Source organism: Gorilla gorilla, chromosome 4 (genome assembly GCF_029281585.2).
Source record: "Gorilla gorilla gorilla isolate KB3781 chromosome 4, NHGRI_mGorGor1-v2.1_pri, whole genome shotgun sequence".
Classification (NCBI taxonomy): Eukaryota; Metazoa; Chordata; class Mammalia; order Primates; family Hominidae; genus Gorilla; species Gorilla gorilla.
In genome coordinates this window covers 84,202,271-84,230,260 of record NC_073228.2, presented here as the reverse complement: position 1 = coordinate 84,230,260, position 27,990 = coordinate 84,202,271, and the positions used below count along the sequence as shown (strand labels likewise).

Genomic DNA, 27,990 nt, shown 5'->3' with positions numbered 1-27,990 from the left:
GAACTCCTGGCCTCAAATGTTCCTCCCGTCTTGGCCTCCCAAAGTTTTGGGATTATAGGCATGAGCCATGTTGTCGTCATTACAGCTACATTGAGATATAATTTATGTGCCACACAGTGCATGCCTTTCAAGTGTACAGTTCAGTGGCATTGAGGTATATCCACAGAACCGTACAACCATCACCACATTGAGAAAATTTTTATCACCGTAAAAAATCCTTTACAAAATCCTTTACCCTTTAGCAGTCACCCCATGTTTTGATTTTTGCTTTACATGATTTTACAAGCATCTTTTCCTGTTGCTGGAAAATCTCCTTACCCATCCTCTTTGGTGACTGTCAGCAAAGGCTTTCGGGTGGTGAAATAGCGTGGCCAGGAGTGCTCTAGAACAATGGTGTTGGTGAGGGCTGCAGAAGCTGAGGACCCACAGGCAGAGAGGGAGGGATGGTAGAAGCAGGTGGTGAGGAGGGACTCGGGGCAGGACTTTCGGGGTAAAAGGAAGCAAGTCTCTGGAAGCAGAACCAGCAGCACTGCTGATCATTGGGACGTGGAGAAAGGCGAAGGCTCAGGGTGTCAGCAAACTTCCTAGGGTGGGTGAGGGTTGCCAGGTCAATAACGAACAGGGTCCCAGGAAAAGGCGGCAGCACAGGTTTGGGGAGAATTAGAGATGAGCTTGGTTTTGGTCTTGTTGGATTTGGGGGCACCAGTCTCTCTCCTGGCGAGAGTCGGCAGTGGGATGTTAGGATCTGGCCCTCAGGAGGCTGTTAGGGCTGAAGCGAGAGATTTGGGAGTTAAGGGTGTGAGGGCCACGTGGGAGGCCTTGGGAGCCTGTGCCGATCCAGGGTGAGTGTGAAGGAAAGAAAAAAGAGGGCCCGGGGAACACTGGTATTTTCGGGCGGTGGACGAGGATGGGACGGCCACGAGCTTGTCTTAAGGTAGAAGGCAGAGCGGGGCCGTAGGGGCAGTGGCGCGGGCGAGGGTGGAGAACAGCGCTGAGCAGCGCAGGGAGGCGGCCGGGGCTGCAGCCCCCGAGGGCTCCTTGCAGTCGGGCCCTGCAGCCTGGAGACAGCTCCGGTGGTGCTGCGCTGCCTGAGACTGCTGCACGAGCGGGGACTGCGGCCTCGGCTCCCTGCCTGCCCGGCCTGCCCGGGGTGCGCAGGGTTAGCATGGAGTGAGCCCGCCCCGCCCGGGGTTGCGCGGCCCTGGGGGGTCCTCTCGCGGCGGCTCCTGCGACCTGCTGGCGCCCCGGGCAGAGCCCGGCCCCATCCCAGGAGTCGCCCGGACTGGAAGGGAGTGCGAGCACTGGGACACAGCCTCCGAGCTCGAGCGTGACGGGAAGTTGGGGCAATTTGTTAGTTATCCGCCGCCACCAAGACGCGGCACGGCGCCTGGACCGGAGGGGCCCCGCGCGGGCGCGAACTTTGGGCTCGGGCGAGTGGGTGGTGCTCCGCCCAGCCCGAGACGGGCGGGCGCGCGGGCCAATGGGTGCCGCCTCTTGGCCGCGGGGGGCCCCGACCCGTGGGTCCCGGCCACCAGCGCCCCAGCCCCGAGGCTCAGAAGCGGCAGGCGGAGGCGCGGTCCGGGCGCTATGGCCACGCCCGGCGGGTCTCACGAGGCTGCCCCGCGCCCGGCGCGCCTTCGGTAGGGGACGCCCGGGGCCCAGCTGGCCCGGCCATGCTGCTGGAGACACAGGACGCGCTGTACGTGGCGCTGGAGCTGGTCATCGCCGCGCTTTCGGTGGCGGGCAATGTGCTGGTGTGCGCCGCGGTGGGCACGGCGAACACTCTGCAGACGCCCACCAACTACTTCCTGGTATCCCTGGCTGCGGCCGACGTGGCCGTGGGGCTCTTCGCCATCCCCTTTGCCATCACCATCAGCCTGGGCTTCTGCACTGACTTCTACGGCTGCCTCTTCCTCGCCTGCTTCGTGCTGGTGCTCACGCAGAGCTCCATCTTCAGCCTTCTGGCCGTGGCAGTCGACAGATACCTGGCCATCTGTGTCCCGCTCAGGTGAGGCGCTCGGCGTCGCCCGAACTCGGGGCCCCGTCGGAGCTCCGAAATGGGTCGTCTTCTCCAGGCCGGGGTTCCTCCCTCGGGGGCCCCAGACGGGCCAGGCTGGGGGCGCGCGGGGCGCTTGGAGGGCTGGTTCCCAGCCTGGCCACCCCGCAACGCTAGACTAGTGCGCCCGGGCACCCAAGACATCCCAGATGCGCGTCGCTCTAAGGAGATCTGCGTAGGGACAGCTCTAGGGGGTCCGGGGAGTGCGGCCCCCGGCGCCCGGCGAGGCGCCGTGGAAACCCCTGGGAAAGCGTCACCCCTGTGGGCGGGTGGAGCCCGGGGCGCGGGAGTTTTGGTGATCACATCTCCACTCCTGCCACGAAGGCCGTTCCTAACACTCGCCCGCAGCAGCGGTGTCCGCGAGAGCGGCCGCTCCAGAGCAGGGCCCCAGGTCTAGAGTGGTGGCCAGACGCAGTCCCGTGAGTGCTGCGGCTCCCGGAGGCCCGGGAGGTTCCCACTAAGGGCAAGGCAACTTTGGACGCTGGGCATTCGCACCGTCAGAATGGACACGCATGAGCCAGCTTCAGAACGTGTCTGCTGCGGAGAGGCGGCCCGGCCCATCCCAGGGGAAGGTGTCCGTTAACTTTGGGGAACGCTACTGACTCAGATTATATACTTTTAAAAGGAGTTACAATGCTTCCTGGTGTCTGGCAAACGGCCTTACAGCCTCACTGCCCTTGTGTAACTATTTATCTCCTGCTGCCCTGTTGGGAGCGGGCTGAGAAGTGCAGAAAATGATGGCGAACTTACTTGTCCACTCTTTCTCCCACACTGAGAAAATCTAGGATTCAGGGGATGGAGTCAGCCAGCGACCAGAGTGGATTCCCAGTTGGAGCTGATGACTTCAACATTGAGAGTGTTGAAAGTATTTATTCTCTGTCTTTGGTGCCTGGGCCACTTTGGCATTTCTGAGGAGAGCTTGAGATCTCTTTAAATTTGGAGCTGAGACAGGGAAACTAAATCACAGAGTAGGAAGGAAGGGAAGGAAGTCATTTATTGGGTGCCAACTCTGTGCAGACAGTTTATAATAAACGTGTCCCCAGCAGTCCTTGCAGTAGTACCAGAGGACGGGTGCTGTAACCTGCATCTCGTAGAAGAGGGGTGATGGCCCAGGGAGGTTGGAGTCTTGCCCAGGATGGTGTATCAGGGATGGGTGTCAGAGCCGGGGCTTGAACTCACAGCTGGCACCGTGTCCCCACCCATGCCATCAGGCCACTCTGCAAGGACATGTGTGGCACCGTGTTTAGGAGTCAGGGAGAAAAGTGCTCTGCTGTTTTGGGAGGAGGAGCCTGCCTGCAGTAAACTGGTGGTTGTAGGGGAATGTGTTTGTGGGAATGGAGCGGGAGAATGCTCCCAGAGGCCATTTGAGTAGGCAGATGTGTTGGGCCTGGTTCTTGGAGGTTGTTTCGTGGGTCCCAGCAGGAACAGGAACCTCCTGCTTGGGAGGGCTGTGAGCCTTATGTGGGTGTCTGGCCACTCCATGTGCTGCTGCCCGTGCTGTTGGACCAGGAGGCCTCATGTCTCCCATCAGGTGTGACAGCCCAGGGATTTCCAAGGCTTAGGGAGGACAGCAGTTTCTTCTCTCTCTTCTGGATCCCTTCCCTGCCATTTGGTGTCATCGTTGTTACTTGATGGCATTTTGGATGTTTTGCATCCAGCAGAGCAGTCACAAGCCCCAGCCTGAGTTGTCCATCTAATGGAAACCCCTTGGACTTGCCCTGGCAGAGACCAGAGACCCAGAGAGGAGTTAGTGGAACAATCTCCCAGGCCACAGGGAGCAGGAAGTTCCATGAAAGTTTAAATCTGTTCCTTCTTGTCCTGGTTTGTGCTGGGTGGGGTCTTGAAAAAAATGGGTGTGGGTGTGTTAAGGGGAAAGTGCTGTGAATCACAGGCCCTGAACTTCTTTGCATTGCCAAGGGCAGGAGGGAAGAACACTGAGGCTCGCCCCATCCTGCCTTCCTGGCCCGTCCAGAGCTTGGAGGTCTGGAAGAGGTGCACAGGCAGTCCCCAGCTCTCTGCCCCAGAGGTAGTCATCTGACCCGGCCACAGCACCACCCCAACCCTGGTGGGTGGGAGAGGTGTACTAGGGCCCCCAGGGCTTCCCTCTCAGGGGCTGGTGCCTGGGGCAGGCCTTCCCTCAGCTGGCCTAGCAGTTCATGGCCCCTTGGGAGGAGGTTAAAATACAGATTACAGGGCCTCACCTGGTTGTACTGAATCAGAATCTCTGGAGTGGGTGTCGAGGGGATTCCAGCAGTGGGATCTTTAACCAGGGACATCTGGTTCCAGCGATCTAAGAATCCTCCTAGATTCAGGGCCTGAAGCTTTCCTCACTTGACTGACACAGGCTGGGTGCAGGGCGCCCCAAGCACTGACTTGGCCATGAGGCCTTCCTGGGGTTGTGGAACTCCAGGTGAGAGTAAAGTTGGAAGTGCCCTGTTTGGGAGGAGGTGTGTCCCCTTTGAAGCCAAGCAATAAGGAGGGTGAGGTGCAGGGAGTGAGGGCTAAAGGCTTAGGCTAGGACAGTCCTGGGACCTACCCCCAGTTCCTCCCGGTTCGCGGGCTCCAAGTGTGAGGCCTGTGGCCGCAGAGACCACAGCCCCCACCTGCCACCGCATTGCCAAGGTGTTTACTGATGTGACAGATGACAGTGTAGAAGGGAGGGGAGCCGGAGGGAATGCCAGGGACAAATATGACGCCCTTGGCCTGGCAGGGAAAAGGAGTGTCTGCTCGCACCAGGCACTGCCCTTTGCCTTCAGGACAGGGCTGGCCACAAACAGAAGTCCATTGCCTCTGGTTCAAGTCCATAGACAATTCCTGATGTTGGGACCTGGCGGGGGCGGGGGGAAGCACGTCCAGTCCCCAGTGGTGCCGATGGGAGTGGGTGTGCAGCTCCTGGGCTGGGGGAGGTGGATGTATACAGGCAGGAGGGTGTGGGCCATGCCCAAAGCTGCTCCCAGCTCTCGCTTCACCCTCAGGCAGGAGCACTTCCTCCTCCCTGCTTGAATCCTGTTCCTTTCATGCCACACCCACTGTGGGGGCCTTCCCTGCTCGTAGACTCAGTTTCCCTGGCCCTGTGGCATTGAGTCTCTGGCAGGGCTGAGGCCAGCTGTTTTCCTAGTGGAGCTGAAAGAGGGTGGATCCGGGAGGGTTTAGTTGGCCGAATGGGTCCAGTGCCGTGTATCTGACCTGTCCCTGGACCCTGCCCAGTCACCCTCTCTGCTCTTGCCACATTGAGGCTTTTCTCTGTGCCTCACGTATCTGGTCTTTGAGGTAGGGATTAAAGACCTCTTAGCAAGACTTTGTGCCTTGAGTGAAAATGTGGCCTCCACTTAGGGTGGGAGTTGGCGGGGGTTTCTGAATGTTTTTCAGAACTTAAAAAAATTGAGCTATAGGGCTGGGCATGGTGGCTCACGCCTGTAATCCCAGCACTTTGGGAGGCTGAAGAGGGTGGATCACCTGAGGTCAGGAGCTCGAGACCAGCTTGGTCAACATGGTGAAACCCTGTCTCTACTGAAAATATAAAAATTAGCTGGGTGTGGTGGTGGGTGCCTGTAATCCCAGCTACTTGAGAATCGCTTGAACCCGGGAGGCAGACGTTGCAGTGAGCCAAGATCACGCCATTGCACTCCACCCTGGGCAACAAGAGCGAAACTCTGCCTCAAAAAAAAAAAAAAAAAATTGAGCTATAGTCCAGGCACAGAGGCTCACGCCTGTAATCCCAGCGCTTTGGGAGGCCAAGGCGAATAGATCAGTTGAGGCTAGGAGTTTGACACCAGCCTGGCCAACATGGCGAAATCCCGTCTCTACTAAAAATACAAAAATTGGCTGGGTGTGGTGGTACACGCTTGTAATCCCAGCTACTCGGGAGGCTGAGGCAGGAGAATTGCTTGAACCCAAGAGACAGAGGTTGCCCTGAGCCAGGATCACACCGCTGCACTCCAGCCTGGGTGACAGAGTGAGACTGTGTCTCACACACACACAAAAAATTAAGCTATAATTCCCGTCCCATAAAATTCACTGGTAATGTTCGAAATAAAGCTTGGCAGGGGCTGGATACGGTGGCTCACACCCGTAATCACAGCATTTTGGGAGGCCAAGGCAGGTGGATCACCTGAGGTCAGAGTTCGAGACCAGCCTGGCCAACATGATGAAACACTGTCTCTACTAAAAATACAAAAATTAGCCGGGCGTGGTGGCACGCGCCTGTCATCCCAGTTACTAGGGAGGCTGAGGCAGGAGAATTGCTTGAACCCAGGAGGTGGAGGTTGCAGTGAGCCCCAGCCTGGGTGACAATAGCAAAACTCTGTCTCAAAAAAAATAAAAAATAAAAAAGCTCGGCAGGAAGATTTCTGGCTCTGGGTTGTATCCTCCAGCTTTCCCAAGAGCTCCCTCCTTGGGTTCACCCTTCTGCATCAGTGTTACCTTTCTCTTCCAGATCATTCCCATGGTAATGGGTTGGATGATGGCCCCCTGCAAAACGTATGTCCATATTTTAATTCCCAGAACCTCTGACTATTCCCTTATATGGCCAAAACAAAAAACGACCAACCAAAACCCCACAAATACTGCTTTCTGTGGATCTTGAGAAAAGGAGCTTATTTGGGTTATCTGGGCGGCCACTTAATGCATTTGCACTCTTAGAAGATAAATCTGCAGAGAAGGCCGTTTGAAGGTGGAGGCCACAGCCAAGGAATGAAGGATGGCCACCAGAAGCTGGAAGAGGCAACAGATCCTCCTTTGGAACCTCTGGCAGGAGCGTGGCCCACACCTGGAAGTCAGCCTTCTCGCCCTGCTTGTTTTAAGCCACTAGGTTTGTGGGGCTTTGTCAGAGCAGCACCAGGAAGCCACCCATCAGTACACGAATATACCCCTAGATCAACGCCCCTTCACTTCCTCATCCACTCCTTTGCCTCCCCCCTGGCAAACTCTGCCACTTGTTACCAGGATGCCACTGAATTCTCCTGTCAGGTCACCCGTGCGCCATCCCTCTTTTGGCAGAGTCGAGCAGTCACTTCTCGGACCTCGTTAAACATGTTCTCTCAGCAGCTCCTGGTAGGCACTGTGGGCCCCCAGCTGGACTCCTGCTCCCCTGTAACCACTCCACACAGCAGCCAGACGGGATGACTTAAAACCTAAGCCACATCATACCGTTCCCCTGCTTACCACGCTGCAGAGACACACAGGGTGAAATCCCTATGCCCTACCCTAGCCCGAGGCTGTGCATGGTCGGCCTTCACCCCCCAATTCTCATTCACCACGGCCAAGTTCTATTCCCACCCGTGGTCTTTGCACTCCCGTTCCTCACTTCACCCACCTGGAGAGGCTTCTCAGCCACTGCATTGGTTTACCGCCATCTCTAGTTATCCCATTAAACCATGTCCTTACTCAGAGTCTCTCTGCGCCCAGTGTGCTAGCCTTGTGGGCAGGGGCCTTACACCCCAGGATGCAGCACGATGCTGGCACAGGCTAGGAAAGCACATTGTGGATGAATGCATGAGTGACTGGGTGAAAAGGGCACATGTCAGGCTACGTCATGCCCAGGGAACAGCTGGACAGGTGGGAAGGGAGGGTCCGAGACAGCAGGTGTACAGTGAGGGCCCAAGGGCTCTGTGAAACGCCAGAAGAGGAGCTGCCGCCACAAGTTCTAATGATCAGAAGACAGGAAAACTGTCTTCTGAAAACATCTCTCATGGGCCTAAGGGACAAAAGGGTGGAGAGGAGTGCAGAGGTGTCCGGGGACTGCCAGGCAGCCAGCAGGGGCTGTGGGCCAGAGGCCCAGGCTGAGGCCAGGGGCTGCAGACACGCGGGATGTGGCCCATGGGCCCTGGCTCCTGGTCCCATGCACCTGCATCAGGGCATCACCCAAGCCTGAGTGTTACTTTGCTGTCATTTGTCCTCCATTGTTAGCACACAGTCCTCCCAACTCCACTTCCCAGGCCATGTAGCAACCTTAAAACCAGCAGGTGCTGTTTATAATCCTGCTGGGGCCTCCAGCTGACACAAGGGGCTGGTTCCTGGCATGTTGATTCCAGAGGGGACACACATGGCTAGGCAGGGGCCAAGGTCTGGTTTGGTCAGTGAGGTCCTCAAACGTGTCTTGGAACCAGGTCAGAACTGGGGTAATTCAATCCAGAGGATACCTGAAGGCCCTCTCCCTTCGGGGAGGGCAGAGTCAGCCTGACCTGGCTGGTCATCAGGAGCACATGGGAACTGGAGGGCAGGGGAGATGGAGGTGGACTTGGTGTGCGTGGGGGTGCTGTGGACAGGTTCCCTCTGAAGGAGGCCGGGAAGGAGGGCCCGCTCAAGCCACCTTGGGCCCTGCCCTGAGACCAGAGCCTGGAGCTGCTCCCAGAGGGCAGAGGCCTTCTCTCCAGACCGGGCACAGTCTGCAGCAGCTCTGCATGCCTGGAGGTGGCCAGGTTCCCTGGAGCAGCACAGCCAGGGAAACACCGCCTGGCCTCATGCTGTGGACATTTCCACTGAATTCTGAAAAGGACAGTGGCTGCCTTTGGTTGTCTGGAGAAGAGGGTAAATGAAAAAAAAGTCAACATTTTCCCGCTACAGATCACCTGGCTCCTTTCTCGGTGACCACGTGCAGGGCAGGACCCAATCCCTGTATCTCACTCTTCTCATTTGTCAGTTTATTATCACAGCATGGGTGTACCCTGCAGGGACAGATATGGGGAAGTGTCCTCAGCTATTCTGGACATAGAGATTTTCAGTCTTGTGAATGGCAGCCATTGTTCCCAAGCCGTTTCTGGGTGCCAGGCACCTTACATCCCTAATCTCCTTTGATCTTTGTGACCGCCCTATGGGAGCAGATGGAGTTATCTTCACCACCTCACAGATAAGAAGATGGAGGTGCAGAGAATTATGTTTAGCCCAGGGTCACACGGAAGCCGGGACTGAGTCAGCCTATCTTCCCAGGAGCCCTTAACCATCATGTGAGCAGCTGGAGGGAAGGACTGCACACCCCGAGGTCACCCCCAAACACCCCCTTGATGAGGGGTCCCTTCTAGTGGTGGATGAATAAGGACACTGGCAAATTGTGATTAGATTCCTTTAAATATTACCTGGACAAAGAAGACTCCAGCTAACCTGTCAAATGGACGAGTGAGGAAAGAAGCTAAGCCCTGGCCAATGTGAATGGAATCTCACAGCATTTGCCTGACAGCTGCGAGGCCCTGTGGATCTCCTCCCACCTGCTCCTTCCTCGGATTGGGGAACTGAGGCCCAACCTTTCCTTTTGCCTCAGATTTATTAGTGACTCCAGAATTAGGCTTTAGCCATGGTTATTCTCCCCTAAATTATTAACTCGATAGGCTCTTGGACTCCGAGGCTAACCAGCCGGAGACAGCGCCACGGGCAGCGGGAACTCAATGGCAAATAGCAAATGTATCTTCTTGGACAGAATTAAAGTGGAGAACAGCCTGTCCCAGGCACGGGCGGGCAGGCTTCCACTCAGTCTGGGCTGAGGGGCAGGGCTTTTTCTGGAGGGTGGAGGGTTGAGTGGTGTGGTAGGTGGGAGGAAAGTGCCTGCAGAGCTGGGAGTGCAGGGTGCGCAGGAGCAGGGGGACTCCTGAGCTGGCCTGGCACCTTGGGTGCTTCGCACCCGTGAGTGGGCGCGGGATTTGGGTTGTGGTGGGGGACGGGCCAGGGAGCAGGCAGCTCGAGGAGGGCCTTGAGCTTGCTGAGGGTTTTGGATTTTGTCCTGAAGGTGCTGGTGAGTCCATGAAGGAGTCGCATTTATTATCTTCTATTTTTTTGAGTTAGAAATCAACTAGTGGGCATAGAAGTAAACAGTCAAAAGTACAAAAAGGCCCAAAAGGGAAAGCAAGAGACCCCCACCAGTCCCTCTGCCGGGGACAGCCCCCAGCCCGTTTCTCTTGGCATTTGCCCCGAGGGGCGCTCTGGGCTGAGCCCTGGTTTTGTGCTGCCGTCTTGAAGCAGAATCTGTTGACTCCCCACTGTGAACCGCCAGGCCCGTGGCTCATGCCAGCCTTCTCCCCTATGCCCCACTTGAATTTCTGTTATGTTTTGATTTTTTTCCTGTGGACATTTCGGCCTGTGTTTCTGTCAAGTGGTGATTATATCTGCTGACTGTCAAGAAAAACAAGGAAGAACGTGTCCCCCATTCCTTTCCCAGGTCTGCTCCTGGTTTCTGTGAGCCGCGCTGTTACTGTGAGCGCGCTGCCTCTCAGGAAGTCTTCCTTGTGAAAGGTAACTCGTGCTGCTGGAAAGAAGCTGACACTGCACAGGGGGAAGCTGTGGAATTGTCCCCTGTCTCGGATCTCTGCTTTCCTACTTTGCCTGTCAGAGGCAGCAACTATTTCTCATGGCTTCCTCTGCACAGATGGTGTATTGAACACATTTGCATTATACCATGACTTTTATGCTGTTAAGGTTTATACCATTTACTTTTTTTTTTTTTTTTTTTTTTGAGACAGAGCCTCGCTCTGTCGCCCAGGCTGGAGTGCAATGGTGCAATCTCACCTCACTGCAACCTCCGATGCCCAGATTCAAGCTATTCTCCTGCCTCAGCCTCCCGAGTAGCTGGGATTACAGGCACGTGCCACCGCGCCTGGCTAATTTTTGTATTTTTAGTAGAGACGGGGTTTCACCATATTGGCCAGGCTGGTCTCGAACTCCTGACCTCAGGTGATCCACTCATCTTGGCTTCCCAAAGTGTTGGGATTACAGGCATGAGCCACTGTGCCTGGCCAGGATCCTATTTTTAGATGCCATCCATTACTCAGACATTACTCAAAATTATGTCACATTTTAGCCTGCTTCAGGTTTACCATCTGGAAATTAGAAAGTTAAAGTAGGAAGCATGCCTTCCCACATCCTCGTGGTCACCCAGCTTCCTAATCACCCTCATGCTGAGCCTCCTCACCCCTTTGCTATGTGTGCCACACAGCCGCTAGGGCTTCCTTTACTGTGCCCTTGGAGTGGTTCCAGCATTTCCTGCATTCCATGTTCTCTTTCCTCTTTCTAGGATTTCATATTTGTTAGAGACGAGGATAAACTTTCTGGGTTCTTATATGTCAAAAATGTTTTTTTGGCCTGGTGCAATGGCTCACACCTGTAATCCCAGCCCTTTGGGAGGCTGAGGCAGGAGGATCGCTTGAGCCCAGGAGGTTGAGGCTGCAGTGAGCTGCGTTCACACCACTGCACTCCAACCTGGGCAACAGAGTGAGACCCTGTCTCAAAAAAATTTTTTTATTTCTCACATATGATTGGTTGGTTGATAGATTGTGGTTCGGAAGTGTTTTCCCTCAGATGTCTGAAGGGGTTGCTGTAACACCCAGTGTTGCTCACAAAGTCTGGTGTGTAATGATTCTTACCTGTAACTTGTATCTCTCCTCTGGGAACCTTTGGGATCATTTGTTTTTCCTTGGTGTTCTGAAATTTTGTGAGGCTGGGTCTAAATGGTAACTCTTACTTTTTTTTTTCATTGAGGATGGCACTAATAAGTAGGTGAACCTTGCCAATTTGAAGACTCAGGTCTGTCTTCAGCTCTGAAATTTTCAAAGAATACAGTTGACCCTTGAACAACTTGGGTTTGAACTGTGCCGGTTCACTTAAAATGGATTTTTTTCAACCAAACGCAGATTGAAAATACAGTATTTGCGGGATGTGAACCCGAGTACACAAAGGGCCAACTTTTCCTGTCGTGGGGCTCCTGGGGCCAACTTCAGGATTTGATTACATACGGATTTTGGAGTGCTTGGGTGCCCTGGGACAAATCCCCTGTGTATACCAAGTGAAAACTGTATTTTCTTAATTAATTCCTTCTCTCCATTTCCTCTGTTCTTTCGTCTGGGATTCTTTTTTTGTTTTTTTTTGAGACAGAGTCTCGCTTATTGGCCAGGCTGCAGTGCAGTGGCACGATCTGGGCTCACTGGCTCACTGCAACCTCCATCTCCCGGGCTCAGGCAATTCTCCTGCCTCACCCTCCTGAGTAGCTGGGACTACAGGCATGTACCACCAAGTCCGGCTATATTTTGTATTTTTTAGTAGAGACGGGGTTTCACCATGTTGGCCAGGCTGGTCTTGAACTCCTGACCTCAGGTGATCCACCCACCTTGGCCTCCCAAAGTTCTGGGACTACAGGCGTGAGCCACCACCACACCTGGCCGCCTCTGGGATTCTTTTTTTTTTTTTTTTTTTTTTTTGAGATGGAATCTTGTTCTGTCACCCAGGCTGGAGTGCAGTGGCACAATCTTGGCTCACTGCAACTTTCACCTCCCGGGTTCGAGTGATTCTCCTGCCTCAGCCTCTCGAGTAGCTAGGATTACAGGCGTGCACCACCACACGTGGCTAATTTTTTGTATTTTTGGTAGAGATGGGGTTTCACCATATTGGCAGGGCTGGTGTCGAACTCCTGACCTCAAGCGATCTGCCTGGCTCGGCCTCCATAAATGCTGGGATTACAGGCGTGAGCCACGCCTCTGGGATTCTTAATAGGCAGATGGGGACGTCCCCTCCTTTCCCGATCACTGTTCTCTGACAGTTCCCAGTGCTTTCTCATTCTTCGCTTTTTTTCCTTTGTTCTTCTATTTTTCAAAACAATTTTAGCATTCATATGTTTACTTTTGATGAAGACTAAGGGATTTTAAATTGACTTTGAAAAACATTTTTTAGATTCACATGGTTGAGATTCCTCGTGTGGCAGAGTGTACATAACCTAAACTCTTCCCCTCCCCCGCCGTTTATCACTAGGTCTCTAGCCACAGCTTGGGGAGAGTGTGGGAGGGGGAGGGGATCAATGCCACAGCTCCCAAAGCTTGCCCACAGGCTGTCTTCCTCTTGACATCTGTTGTTTTCTTAATCCCATTCTGATCCCTGCTGTTTGCTAGACTGGAGCCTCTCATCCTGGCCATCCATGTTTCCAATTTAGGGTTCCATGGTTCATGCTGATGATCCTGTCCACCTTCTGTTTTTAGAAACTCATAAAAGTCTCCGGTTTGCTGATATCACCCTCTACTTCTTTTTTTAGGATGATTATGTGTGTCTTTTTTTTTTTTTTGAGACAGTTTTGCTCTTACTGCCCAGGCTGTGCAATGGTGCAGTCTTGGCTCACTGCAACCTCTGCCTCCTGGGTTCAAGCGATTCTCTTGCCTCAGCCTCCCAAGTAGCTGGGATTACGGGCACATGCCACCAACGATGCCCAGCTGATTTTTGCGTTTTTAGTAGAGACGGGGTTTCACCATGCTGGTCAGGCTGGTCTCAAACTCCTGACCTCAGGTGTTCCACTCGCCTCGGCCTCCCAAAGTACTGGGATTACAGGTGTGAGCCACCGCACCCGGCCTGTGTGTCTTTACTGTCATTAAAATGTGATTTTGTGAGGAGTGATAATTAGGTGGAACTTGGAATGCCAAGGTACAATTTTAATCTGGAGTTTGATATGGTCAGGTTTGCATTTTAAAAGTCACTGGTGGACAGCTGAAGGAAGGAATGGACGGGACAAGATGATATAGGGTAGCCACTTGGCATCCAGATGAGAAGGAAAAAAGCATGACCAGGGCAGAGGCCATGGAGATGGCAGCAGACTCTACAGATATTGGAGACTTGTAGAACCACAATTTCTGCACCAGAGAAGGCTGATGTTTGATGCCAGCCATGGAGTTCAGCAGTCTGGAGCAGAGGAGCCACAGGTAAAATCATATAGGAAAGAGTCCTGAGAACCACAGATGGGCCCTGGAGCCACAATCAGTGAGTGACACCTAGAAATGTGGGTAGTTAGGGCCAGGCTGAGTGGAGTTGATGTGCGTGAGATCTGCCATTGTGGAGCAGTAATGAGTCAGCATGAGTGACTGGCAAGCAGATCTGATTGATAGCACATAGTCGTGTGCTTCTGGCTGGAAGACAGGGCACACGGGACAGGTTCAAGAGGACTTGGTGACTCAGTTGGATGTGGACATGAAGGAGAAGAAGACTCCAGGATGACTCCCAGATTTCCGGTCGCCTGGGTGATGCCATCCTGAAGATGGGGGCTTTGGGAAGGTGTTGCCTAGGTTGTGTTTAAGGTGCCTGCAGGTTGAGAGACGCAGTAGTGGTCGAGTCTTGGGGAGTCTGGGGCTGCTAGTTCTTCCACCTGGCTCTGGACCCGACTCCTGCTCTATGGGAGCCCTGGACCGTTCATTATTCCTGCACAGCAGCCTCTTCCCTTCCCCATTTAAACGTGTTCAAACTCCTCCCACCCATCTCCGCCCAACCTTCTTTGGTGTGCCACCTGTTTTGCGCCAGTCCCGCCACCTGCAGACTTCCCAAAGCAGCTTTCTGTCTATGACATCTTGATTTCCACTGCTGAGTGTTTTTTTTGTTTGTTTGTTTGTTTTGTTTTTTAAACGTAGGGAACTACAAAGCTTTATTGAACGACATTGTAGAACCAGGACCTGTCAGGTACACTTCTTTTTTTTTTTTTTTTTTCTTGAGACAGAGTTTCACTCTTGTTGCCCAGGCTGGAGTACAATGGTGCGATCTTGGTCACCGCAACCTCCGTCTCCCAGGTTCAAACAATTCTCCTGCCTCAGCCTGGCGAGTAGCTGGGATTACAGGCATGTGCCACTGCACCCGGCTAATTTTGTATTTTTAGTAGAGACAGGGTTTCTCCATGTTGGTCAGACTGGTCTCAAACTCCCAACCTCAGGTGATCTGCCCACCTTGGCCTTCCAAAATGCTGGGATTGCAGGCGTGAGCCACCACGCCCGGCCCAGGTACACTTCTTAAACCCTCCCTCCATTCACTTCTCTTAGGCCCCATCTCCACGTCTGCCCCATTCCAGGGCAGCATTCTCCTATCTGGTCTCTCCGCATCCATCCTTGTTCTTTTAGCCCATTCTTCACATAGCTGCAATCTTTCTGAAATGAACCCCTGTGTGCACCTCCTTCCTTTACCCAGTGCTCCCAGTGCCTTAGGATGTCATCCCAGATCTCTCCCTTGCCCCTACTCCCCACCTGGTCTGGGGCCTAGGTCTGCTTCTGGCCTCATCCCCGTCCTCTCTGTCCTTCGTTTCTCTGCCCTGACTTCTCAGGACCCCTCTCAATTCCTGAGACTTCTGGAGCTCAGGCCTTTGCGCATGTGTTTCCCTCTGCCTGCGGTGACCTTCTCTCTATCTCTTTGCCTGCTGATTCTTCCTCATTTTCTCTGTGCCCCTGAAAATGACACTCCCTCTGGGAGGCACACAGGGTTCTTTTGCAGCTCTCTGCATACTTGCAACTATTTTCTTAATTATTTGTAATTTGTTTAAGGTTTGCCATCCTTTCTCTGTTATGAGCAGGGCACATGTCTGTTGCTTTCTCATTATCCCCTGTGTGTTGTCCAGTCACTGGCTTGGCTTGTGACATATTAAGAGTCGGCAGTATACATGTACATGCAAATGTATGAACATGTGTCTCTGTGTGTGTATAATCGGGGGTGGGATTAGCTCTGAACCGATGAGCTTGTTGCCTAAAGATAAGAATCCCACATCGTGTGTCCTGAGAGGAGAGATAGGAGAAACTGAAGAGGCCAAAAAGCTAGACTGGCTTCACTAAAACCAGCAGGGAGACTTTGATGGGGAATGGTTAGCAGTGTTACAGAGGGATAAAATACCTCCTAAATTTGGCATTTTCAGAAGTCATTTAGCAACCTAGTCTTTTAATTGCAGGGATTTTTTAAAAATTACAAAATGAGTACAGTACATATTTGTATCTGACTCATCTAACGAAGTTTGTGGTTTCAGAAATAATGAGTCATTCTGAAACAATGTATTGTTTCACAGCTTTTAAGTTGCATGAGTAATACAGTGCATTACTATATACCTTTCACTTACATTCACAAATTATGAATAGTTTGCTACATTTGGTTTGTCTCACACACACATACACTGGCACAATGATCACATTCTGATCTTTTTTTTTTTTTTTTTTTTTTTTTTTTTGAGACAGAGTCTCACTCTATCACCCAGGCTGGGGTACAATGGCGCGATCTCAGCTCACGGCAACCTCCACCTCCCGGGTCCAAGCGATTCTCCTGCCTCAGCCTCCCAAGTAGCTGGGATTATAGGCGCACGCCACCATGCCTGGCTAATTTTTGTATTTTTAGTAGAGATGGGGTTTTGCCATGTTGGCCAGGCTGGTCGTGAATTCCTGACCTCAGGTGATCCACTCATCTTGGCTTCCCAAAGTGTTGGGATTACAGGCATGAGCCACTGTGCCTAGCCACATTTAGAAATTGTAATAGGTGCCACAGTCTATAGTCAGATGTTCCCAGTTATCCCAATCATATCTTTATAGTTGTTCTTTTTTAAAAAATCCAGGTTCTATTAAAAGGTCATGCTTGCATTTAATATGTTCCTTTAATCTGAAAGAGTTCCTTAGTCTTTTGTTTGTTTTAGTCTTTCAAGACATTAACATTTTCATCCGGGCACGGTGGCTCACACCTGTAATGGGAGCCTGAGCAGGAGGATCATTTGAGGCCAGAAGTTCAAGACCAGCCTGGGCAACACAGCGAGGCCCCATCTCTATGAAAATTAAGAAAATTAGTCAAATGTGGCGGCGCATGCCTATAGTCCTAGCTATTCAGGAGGCTGAGGTGGGAGGATTGCTTGAGCCCAGGAGTTCAAGGTTACAGTGAGCTATTAGATTGGTGCAAAAGTAATTGTGGTTTTGGCCATTAAAAAAAGGCACAAATTGGCTGGGCGCGGTGGCTCATGCCTGTAATCTCAGCACTTTGAGAGGCGAAGGCAGGCAGATCATGAGGTCAGGAGATCGAGAGCATCCTGGCTAACATGGTGAAACGCCGTCTCTACTAAAAATACAAAAAAAAAATTAGCCAGGCATGGTGGTGGGTGCCTGTAGTCCCAGTTACTCGGGAGGCTGAGGCAGGAGAATGGCATGAGTCCAGGAGACAGAGGTTGCAGTGAGCCGAGATCATGCCACTGCACTCCAGCCTGGGCGACAGAGCAAGACTCCGTCTCAAAAAAAAAAGTCTGGGCGCAGTGGCTCACGACTATAATCCCAGCACTTTGGGAGGCCGAGGCGGGCGATTCATGAGTTCAGGAGATCGAGACCATCCTGGCTAACATGGTGAAACCCCGTCTCTACTAAAAATACAAAAAATTAGCCAGGCGTGGTGGCGGGTGCCTGTAGTCCCAGCTACTCAGGAGGCTGAGGCAGGAGACTGGCATGAACCCGGGAGGCGGAGCTTGCAGTGAGCCGAGATCGTGCCACTGCGCTCCAGCCTGGGCGACAGAGCTAGACTCTGTCTCAAAAACAAACAAACAAAGTTTCATAGTTTGGTCCCATGGGAAATCTGAAAAAATGGGAGGCTGCTCAGAAGCTCGTCATAACAATATCCCCTCTTATATAGATAGCCTCCAGTGGTTTATAAGCTGAAGCTGAAACCATGTTCACGCACTTGATGCCTTGCTTTATTTAGAACTCCCAAGTCCCAGGTGGGTGTTCAACACGTTTCTTTGATTAAGAAGGCAGGGTTCTGTTCCCTTCTTATAAACTCAGGCTTTCTCTCACCATTTGCTTGCCGGGCAGTGTTAGGTGTTTTGGATACAGCTGTGAGTCTGTTCCATGGAGGAGCTCATCCTTCAGTGGAAAGAGACAGAAAATGCAGTTGTGTGGTAGGTACACGGGAGAGGTGCTCTGGGTGGTCATGAGCTGCCCTGAGAGCTCAGGGGCAGATAAGCTGCTCTGCTTCCATGTGAACTTCTGTACTGTGAATTAATTCACGCGTGGCAGGTGGGCAGGGGAAGGATGTTGGTATAATGGAGACACTGCTTTGGTTCACCTGTGATTTTGCCTAGGCAAAGGAGGTGGAATAGTGGGAGGAGAATGACAGTGTTCAGCAGGAAAGGAAAAAGCCCTCTGACTGCTCTGCCGCAGGAGCCCCTGTGGGCTCCTGGGAACAAGAAAAAAACAGTGCCTTGCAGCTGGCACTCCCATAGAAAGCCACATCCTAGCCTGCTGGGGTCTTGGCCGTGGCAGGCTACGCTGCCTCCAGGCCCATCTTAGTAACAGCCCCCTGGCTCAGAACTCCTCTTTCATCTGCACTGTCTTGGCACCTGTCAGCCTTGCTCTAATTAAAGTTTGCCAGGCTTTCTATTTGACTTTTTTGGTGCAGTTTTAATATCCATGGTGGCAGCCTCTTGCCCCACTGAACTGCCTGCCTGGGTGTCCCAAAAGATTTTGTTAGTGCTCTAGTGACAATGTTTTGTAGATTTGAGTGGTCTGCTCTAGCCCCATGTTTCACAGAAGTCCTGTTAATATGTGGAATAAGATAACATGAGGTTTTCTAAGAATGTATATATTGCTTTATAGCAGAAATGTATGTATTTCAGAGGAATTTAAAGCTTGTGAGCTAGATAGACTATAAACGGAAGAAACATCCCTAAAACAAACAGGAAACAATTTTAAGAAGCGGCAGTAGAACTCCGTGTGCATTTACTTAGCAATCTGCATTTCTAAAGTGCTTTGTACACATTCCGTCTATGTTAAAAGCCTCAGCAGCAGGTTGAGGCGGGTTCTGGGGCTAGTGTTTCCGATGGGAAGCTCAGGCTCCATCCAGCCTGTGGCTGGACTGGCCAGGCTCAATGTCACTCCCCAGGTAGCTGCCCTTGATCTATACTAGGAGCACCTTGAGAGCTGGGAATTGATTTCTAAGCCTGGTTTGAGCTGAGGGCCACAGAGCCAGTGCAGGAGGAGACCCTGCCCCAGAAATAGGCCAGCGCTTGTTATGCAGGCCTTGGCGGTTCCCCGTTTCCTTACGTAACCTCAGTGTTCACGCTGTTTCCTTTTGTTGATTCCCTCCGTGTGACTGTTTTTCTATCAATCTCCTTAGCTAATGAGCTCCTTATAAGGAGAATGGATGGATCAGAGCACAGCTCCGTACACAGTGGTGGGGCATAGCCATTTCCCAGAGTGTGGACTTTCCCAGAACTGCCCTGTTGTGTCGGCCTGCAAAGGCTGGGATTGTTTCTGCCTTGTTTGGAATAATAAAGCTGCCTGTGTTTCCTGTGTTCACTTTTCAGTCGCCTGTTATTCACTCTCCTACATTTGGGGCGGTTGTCCTGCTTCCCTGGCCTCACTGCAGTGCTCAGTGACCTCTGCAGCAGAGCAGTGACTGCCATGGGCTGGCGAACGGAAGGACGTGGCCCATGCCCTTCAGGAATGTTTTGGGGAGATGGACAAACGCATGCAGACCTGAGGGTGTTCGGAGCACAGGGAGGGAGGCAGAGTCTGCAGCAAGGGGTGGGGCGGAGGAGGGAGACAGGCCTGGGGAGAGGACAGAGGCCCAGCAGGAAGTGGGAAAGGAGAGGGCGTGGCAGGTGGTTACCAGAGCCCTCCTGAGATGCCAGAGTCCCCAGGCGTTCGTTCCTTCCAGTGTCCTGCCCAGTGCAGGGACACCTGCTTGCCTTTTTTTTTTTTTTTTTTTTTGAGATGGAGTCTTGCTCTGTCACCCAGGCTGGAGTGCAGTGGTGCAATCTCAGCTCACTGCAACCCCCGCCTCCTGGGTTCAAGTAATTCTCCTGCTTCAGCCTCATGAATAGCTGGGATCACAGGCATGCGCCACCACACTTGGCTAATTTTTGTATTTTTAGTGGAGACGGCTTCACCACGTTGGCCAGGCTGGTCTTGAACTCCTAACTTCAGGTGATCCACCCACCTCGGCCTCCCAAAGTGCTGGGATTACAGGCGTGAGCCACCGCGCCCAGCCAAAGGGACAGATTATTAAAGAAGATAAGAATGGGAGAAGGTGGAGGATGCAGGGGCCAGGGCACGTGGGGAAGGACACTTCCTCAGCTGTACCGTTGCACACCAGCCTGGACGACAGAGCGAGATTCCGTCTCAAAAAAACAAAACAAAACAAAACAAAAAATGATATTACAAAGGACATAGACCAGGGTGAGGTGTGAGAAGGAGCGAGGGGTTTCCATGCCCTCCTTGGGCGCACCATCCTTCAGGAACCTCCATGTGTTTGGCTGTCCTGTAGCTCTCCGTACCTTTTCGTCATAGCCCTTTTTTGGATTCTCCATTGGATAGACATGACTCAAGCATGGACAACTGGGTGGAAGTGTGAGTGGATGAAAAGGCATGATTCAGACTGACAGGCTGAATGGGGAAACTCAGCAAAGCCTATCTGTTCCGATGCTTCTTGGCCTCTCTGTGCGGCTCCTTCTAGGGGAGGGGCAGGACCCCTTCTGAAATGCGGGTCTTATGAGTCACAATCAAACAAGGTAGATCAGAGAATTTCTTTATGGACAGCTCCAAGACAGAAAGACAGAGGAAGATATATTTTTAGTTATCATGGCCTGTCTTGGGGAGAAGTAACAAGGGCTATGGGAGTTATGTGCCAGGAACTGTGGACCAAAGCCAACACAGCTGACCCTTGAACAGCACAGGTTTGAACTATGCAGGTCCACTTGTATTGGATTTTTTTCAACCAAACGTGACTGAAAATGCAGTATTCCTGGGATGTGAAACCCAGATATACGGAGGGCTGCTGACTGCGGAACCTCAGTATGTGAGGACTTTGGCATACATGGGGATCCTGCAACCAACCCCCTGTGTGTACATACTGTGAGGTGACTATACATACATACCGTAACATCGCAGAGCACACTCTGCTTCCTACAGAGGTTGTGCTGAGGGGTCTGGTTATGTCCTCCAGCATGCCTCTTTTTGCTGTCCTTGAGGACTGCCTCCCAGGAGGGTGGCAGAAGCCCCTTCCTTCAAGTCTTCAAGCCGCTGACCTATGGCTGTGTGGTCAGGCGGAGGAGGGAGCTGGAATTTGTGAGTTGAACATGGAAGAGCTGTAGATTCCTATGCAGGGAAAGCGGCAGTTTGGGGCGAAATTGGAATCAGATTAGATGAGGTCTGTGTCCTGACTGCAGGTTAGCAGCAGCAGGCACATCATGTAGCCTTTCTGAGCCTTGGCTTCCACGTCTGTAAACTGAGGATAGCAGCTCTCACCTCAGGAGGCGTGGTTTGATGAGATGTGAGGGGTCCACAGCCCAGAGCTGCCCAAAGAGCAGGTGCATAGGCGGTGGCGGCTGTGCCATGGATGTGTCCGGACAGCTGGGGGAAGGTGTGCGGGCATCTGTCACCAAAACTTGGGGTTTGGTTGTGCGGTTCCTCCCCTGCCTCAGCTGATGACTTTCTCTATCCTTCTCTGAGGTAACAGCAGTTCTCAAGGAGATGCTGGCCCATCTTCTCATCACTCAACTGTCCCACTCCCTGCACTGGCGCTGTTCTTGTCCTTCCCTCCACTGCAGCTGAGGAAGTGTCCTTCCCCACATGCCCTGGACCCTGCATCCTCCACCTCCTCCCATTCTTACCTTCTTTAATAATCTGTCCCTTTGGCCGGGCGTGGAGGCTCACGCCTGTAATCCCAGCACTGTGGGAGGCTGAGGTGGGCGGATCACGAGGTCAGGAGATCGAGACCATCCTGGCTAACACAGTGAAAACCCATCTCTACTAAAAATACAAAAAAAGAAGTAGCCGGGTGTGGTGGTGGGCGCCTGTAGTCCCAGCTACTCGGGAGGCTGAGGCAGGAGAATCGCTTGAACCCAGGAGGCAGAGGTTGCAGTGAGCCGAGACGCACCATTGCACTGCAGCCCTGGCGACAGTGTGAGACTCTGTCTCAAAATAAATAAATAAAATAATAATAATAATCTGTCCCTTTTTCCTGCATCTTCTCTACTGATCATTTTCAGCAGTGCGCGCGCATCCACCATTCTCTTGATCTTTATCCCACTCTTCCTTTAATCCTCTCTTTCAGGAAACGCAAATGCGTAGGGGGAAACCCTAAGGAATCATCCTCCAGTCTTCATCTTCCTGCACCTGTTGATCTTCAAGACCTGTTGGTTCTGCCTCCACAGCGCATATCCACTTCCATCATTTTTGCTGTCACCCTGGCCCAAGCTGACGTTTTCTCGAGTCAACTACCGAAATAGTTTCCTAGCTGATCTCTCTGCTTTTCTTCTGGCTCCCCTAAAATTCAGTCTCTGTACTCTGGCCAGGTGACCTTTATACAACAGAAATCGGTACCATCCCCTGCTTAAAAGTCTTCCATGGGTCCTGGTGCCTATGAACTGGCCCCTGCCTCATCTTGGGCTCATTTTCCTGCATGAAAGCAGCACATGCTGTTCTCTCAGCCTGGAATGTTCTACTTTTCAAATTTCTCACTCCTCAACCTTTAGCTTCTGCCTGAAAGGCCTCCTGACATCCTGTATCCAAGGCCTCCATGTTTCTCTTCTCAGTGCATCCGGTTCATTTTGGTATAGCGGAACCCATCGCAATTCATAATTTCGTATTTATATGTTTACTTATTTTCTGTGTTTCCCATTAGCTTATGTTCCACGAGGGCAGTGATTGTGTTGCCAGTGCCTAGCAGAATGTGTGGTACAAATGAAAAACTCTTCGAATGAACTAATGAACCAACAGGGAAGAGTGGTGGTGATGGAGGTTTACAGAGAAGGCAGTGACCAGCTGCCCCACTGATTGAATTAGCTGCTTTTCCTTATCCAAGAGAAGGCATGACAGTTTTGCACATGTGTAGGATCCAGCAGCTATGAGAAGTTCAGATGGGGTGGACTCCAGTTGTTGTTCTGAACTCTAGTAGGAAGCCACCCCTGTGAATGAGCCTCTATGTACAGGGTGCTCCAAATATAAAATCGCTTTAAAAAAAAGAGGCAGCATAACATAGTGCAAGGAACACAGGCCTGTGAGTACTGATTTAGCTTCTGGTCTTTGGTTTGTGTATTAGCTTTGTTTTTCTTTTCTTTGTTTTCTTATTTGTGAAATAAGAGAGATTGGACTAGAAAGATAAAAGTCCTCTCCAGTTTGGCTGTGTTAACGGAGTACCTCACAGTGTTATCAGCAATCGAAACATTTAATTATCTTTTGAAACCAGAATATGGAGCTGTGATGGTTCTAGGGTTAGTCAGGTGGTTCAAAGGTGTCATCAAGGACCCAGGCTCTACTGTTGTCTTCTGCTTTGCCATCAGCTTTGTCTCCAGGCTTGTCCCTTGTGGTCACAGTGTGGCTGCTACAGCTGAGGGCATCACACCCTTCCACAAGAGCATCAAAAGCAGAAAAGGATGGGCATGGGGCAGAGCTCTCCTTATGGGTCCCTCTCTCTTCATCAGGGAGTAAAATCTTTCCTGGAGGTCCCTAGCAGATGTCCTTGTATGTCTCACTGGCCAGAACCACTTCATGTATCCACTAGACCAATCATGAGAATGGAAGTGCCATAATTTTCTTATCCCAAATATAAATTCATCCCCCAGAGCTGACCTGTTACCCGCTGTACTCGATACAGCTTAGTCCTGTGAACAAAGGAGGAGTAAGGGCAGGCTGCTGCATGGGCTGCCTCATGGACCTGAAGTTCTGTGATTCTTAGGACTCCGCCTTTGGGAGGCTTCCTTGTTATGCTGCAGGGACTAATTGTGTTATTCACATCTCCAGTGAGGCAATGGCAGAGAACAACTTTTTTTAAGGAAGGCTTTACATTCCTGAATGAGGTGGGAAACAGATGAATTCACTGGCCAAGAAAAATTCAGTGAAAAAACTGAGCCCAGCAGGTCCTCTGTAGTACAGGGGCCCATGATTGAGCTGCCTGTTGCTAAGAGGGAGTAGAAAAGATTAGAGATCATTGTAAATTATGAGGCAAGACCTCAGCTAACTTCCTCAGCAAACGACTGGTTCTTCTGCCTGTCCAGGCTGCAACCTCAAGTATTCCTAGTAAGTAGAATCTTTCTTTAAAGCTGCTTAATAAAGTCAGATAATAAATGATGAATGTATTTGTAATGGCCATTTTTTTTTTTTTTTTTTTTGAGATGGAATCTCACTCACTCTGTCGCCCAGGTTGGAGTGCAATGGTGTAATGATCTTGGCTCACTGCATCCTCTGCCTCCCAGGTTCAGGCAATTCTCCTGTCTCAGCCACCTGAGTAGCTGGGATTACAGGTGCCCACCACCATGCCTAGCTAATTTTCGTATTTTTAGAAGAGACAGGGTTCCACCATGTTGGCCAGGCTGGTCTCAAATGCCTGACCTCAAGTGATCTGCCTGCCTCGGCCTCCTGAAGTACTGGGATTATAGGCATGAGCCACCATGCCTGGCCTGTGATGGCCATATTAAGAACATACTGTGTGCCGGGAACTGTGCTAGGTCTTCGGGATACCAGTACAAAGGGACAAGGTCCTAGTCCTTAAGAGGCTGACATTCCAGTTGAGGGATACCACAGGCATCAGATAAGCCAGCTCTATGACAAGTGAGTTATGGGGCAGGAGAATGGGAGTGGCCACCTCTACCTAAGAGGTGAGCAAGAAAGGAAGTGACCTTTTAAGAGCAACAGATGCTTCGTCTGATGTTGAGAATAGCATGAGCCAGAGGGAGCCATTGGTTAAGAATGGCAGGCACTGGACGTGTGGTGCCGAGGCTGGGGGGTTCTGCGGCCATGCTGGGAAGTATACGTCTTACACTGCAGGTAAAGCAAACACTTCCCATGGGCAAGTCTTCAGGTAATGTCAATCAAATTATTTCCCAGTTTTCTCTTCCAGAGATTACAGAAGGATTTTTTTTCATTTACTTAATACATTACATTGATTATGTTCATTTATACATTACATATGTATTATGGACCAGTTAATAACAAAATGTATACCTTTGCTATAAACCATGGATAGACTAGTTTATAGCAAAATGTCTAAAAGGGATATTATGGCATCTGTTGCTCTTATAAGGTCACTTCCTTTCTTGGTCACCTCTTAGGCAGAGGTGGCCGCTCCCATTCTCTGGCCCCATAACTCACTTGTCATAGAGCCTGCTTATCTGATACATGTTGTATCTCTCAACTGGATACTGGTCAAACCTCTTAAGGACTAGGATCTTGTCCCTTTGTATTGGTATCTCCAGTAGTGGTTTCTAGTATTTTTTTGTTGTTTGTTTTTTTGAGATAAGGCCTTGCTCTGTCACCCAGGCTGGAGTGCAGTGGTGCAATCACAGCTCACTGCAGCCTCAACCTCCTGGGCTCAAGTGATCCTGACTCTCCCACTTCATTCTCCCGAAATAGCTGGAACCACAGATATACACCATCCTGCCCGGCTAAGTTTTGTACTTTTTTGTAGAGATGGAGTTTCACCATGTTGCCCAGGCTGGTCTCCAACTTCTGATCTAATGGCTTGAAGATGACCAAAAAATTTAATATTTGCTATTTCCCAATTTTTATCAACTCTGCTGCTAGTATTTCTCAGTAGACAGGGGCACTGCTAGACTCTTGTTCTCCAGCAGTCTGCAGAGGTATTCAGAAATGATTCTGCCCATAGTCCTAGGCAAATGTTTTGTGGTGTTTGTGGGAAGCCAGAAAGATCCTTGCCTGGAGCCACAGGTGGTGCTGACTCCAGTGCTTACTGCCTCAGGCCTTTGTTCAAGTGTCACCTTATCCATGATGTCAGCCTCTTTAAAACTACAGTCCTGCCCATCCTGATCTTTCTTACTCTGCTTTTTCATGTTTCATACCACACATATCTCCATACTGTTTATTATTATGTTTACCCCTGCTAGATCTGAGTCTGTTAAAATTTAGTAGGGATCTCTGTGTGTTCTGTTCACTGATGTATCTCAAGCACTTAGAACAGGGTTCCTCAACCCCTGGGCTGCAGACTAGTACTGGTCCGTGGCCTGTTAGGAACTGGGCCACACAGCAGAAGGTGAGCAGGCAGGCGAGCATTACTGCCTGAGCTCTGCATCCTGTCAGATCAGCAGCATTCGATTCTCATAGGAGCTAACCCTATTGTGAACTGTGCACGCAGGGGATCTAGGCTGTGCGCTCCTTATGAGAATCTAATGCATCACCCCCACCCCTGGTCTGTGGAAACATTGTCTTCCATGAAGCTGGTCCCTGGTGCCAGAAAGGTTGGGGACCACTGACCTAGAACAATGCCTTACAGAAGACCTAGACTCAAAGAGCGGTACCTAGGTGGTTAGGAAGTATAGGAAGTCGATCGGTTTTTGGAAACTGTGACTTGAAGCAAAATGATGCACTGTATAACAAAGCCAATCTTACCACAGTTGATACCGTTAAAAGAAAAACTTCGGCTGAGTTCAATTTAAAAGAGCTTAATTGAGCAAAGAATGATTCACAAGTTGTGCAGCCTGCTGAGCCAGAGCAGGCTCAGAGACTCCAGTGCAGTCACGTGGTGTAAGATAATTTATGGACAGAAAAAAGAAAGTGATGGACAGAAAAAGGAAAACTGACGTACAGAAAATGGAAGTGAGGAACAGAAACAGCTGGATTGGTTATAGCTCAGCATTTGCCTTTTTTGAACACGGTTCGAACAGTTGGCCACATTTGATTGGCCAAAAGTCGGGGATTGGCATGAGTGCAGGCTATAGTCTGTTTACACGTCCACTTGTTGTAGTCCACGATGTACAGAGAAACCTTTAGGCCAAATTTAAAATATGTAAGGAGGCAGCTTTAGGCTAAACTTTATTTAACCATATAAACAAGAGTTAACTTCCTATGACGTATACTTCAAGTCACAGTTTGAGAACCCACCAAGGACACTGAGGACTTACAGCACCCCCTTAAGGCTTCCCCACCTCTTGTCATTGGCCATCCTGTGTCACTAAACAGAAAGGAGTTGCTAAGTCAAGAATGAAGATCTTACTGAGTTTGCTAGAGCAAAGCTGCTCATCCCTGCTTGCATGTCTTTACTATTGAGGGTAAAGGCCTTAGTGCCCTGGAAGGTGAACTTTAGAGGTTGTTAAAGGGTCATGGAAAAAAGAGCAGGTGGGGTCTTGGATTGTGGTTGCAGAGTGCTATAAACTGACCTTAACAGATGGTATTCTTTTAAACAGGTATAAAAGTTTGGTCACGGGGACCCGAGCAAGAGGGGTCATTGCTGTCCTCTGGGTCCTTGCCTTTGGCATCGGATTGACTCCATTCCTGGGGTGGAACAGTAAAGACAGTGCCACCAACAACTGCACAGAACCCTGGGATGGAACCACGAATGAAAGCTGCTGCCTTGTGAAGTGTCTCTTTGAGAATGTGGTCCCCATGAGCTACATGGTATATTTCAATTTCTTTGGGTGTGTTCTGCCCCCACTGCTTATAATGCTGGTCATCTACATCAAGATCTTCATGGTGGCCTGCAGGCAGCTTCAGCGCACTGAGCTGATGGACCACTCGAGGACCACCCTCCAGCGGGAGATCCATGCAGCCAAGTCACTGGCCATGATTGTGGGGATTTTTGCCCTGTGCTGGCTACCTGTGCATGCTGTTAACTGTGTCACTCTTTTCCAGCCAGCTCAGGGTAAAAATAAGCCCAAGTGGGCAATGAATATGGCCATTCTTCTGTCACATGCCAATTCAGTTGTCAATCCCATTGTCTACGCTTACCGGAACCGAGACTTCCGCTACACTTTTCACAAAATTATCTCTAGGTATCTTCTCTGCCAAGCAGATGTCAAGAGTGGGAATGGTCAGGCTGGGGTACAGCCTGCTCTCGGTGTGGGCCTATGATCTAGGCTCTCGCCTCTTCCAGGAGAAGATACAAATCCACAAGAAACAAAGAGGACACGGCTGGCTGATTCTCATTGTGAAAGATAGCTATACCTCACAAGGAAATGGACTGCCTCTCTTGAGCACTTCCCTGGAGCTACCACGTATCTAGCTAATATGTATGTGTCAGTAGTAGGCTCCAAGGATTGACAAATATATTTATGATCTATTCAGCTGCTTTTACTGTGTGGATGATGCCAACAGCTTGAATGGATTCTAACAGACTCTTTTGTTTTTAAAAGTCTGCCTTGTTTATGGTGGAAAATTACTGAAACTATTTTACTGTGAAACACTGTGAACTATTATAATGCAAATACTTTTTAACTTAGAGGCAATGGAAAAATAAAAGTTGACTGTACTAAAAATGTA

At 50.9% G+C, this 27,990-nt stretch overlaps 1 protein-coding gene across 1 annotated transcript; it reads left to right on the top strand.

Moving 5' to 3' along the window:
- The first annotated feature begins 1,115 nt into the window (after nucleotides 1-1,115).
- ADORA2B (adenosine A2b receptor) lies at nucleotides 1,116-27,990 on the top strand. Its single transcript, XM_004042224.5, has 2 exons — nucleotides 1,116-2,008; nucleotides 26,919-27,990. Exons 1-2 carry the CDS (start codon nucleotides 1,674-1,676, stop codon nucleotides 27,580-27,582), a joined length of 999 nt encoding a protein of 332 aa, XP_004042272.2. The 5' UTR covers nucleotides 1,116-1,673; the 3' UTR covers nucleotides 27,583-27,990.

What these genes read in the sequence shown, in the direction of transcription:
- ADORA2B (XM_004042224.5), top strand. Translation starts at nt 1,674, where the DNA reads ATGCTGCTGGAGACACAGGACGCGCTGTACGTGGCGCTGGAGCTGGTC. An exon ending in GCCATCTGTGTCCCGCTCAG is followed by an intron (nt 2,009 to 26,918) that starts GTGAGGCGCTCG and finishes TCTTTTAAACAG; the next exon opens with GTATAAAAGTTTGGTCACGG.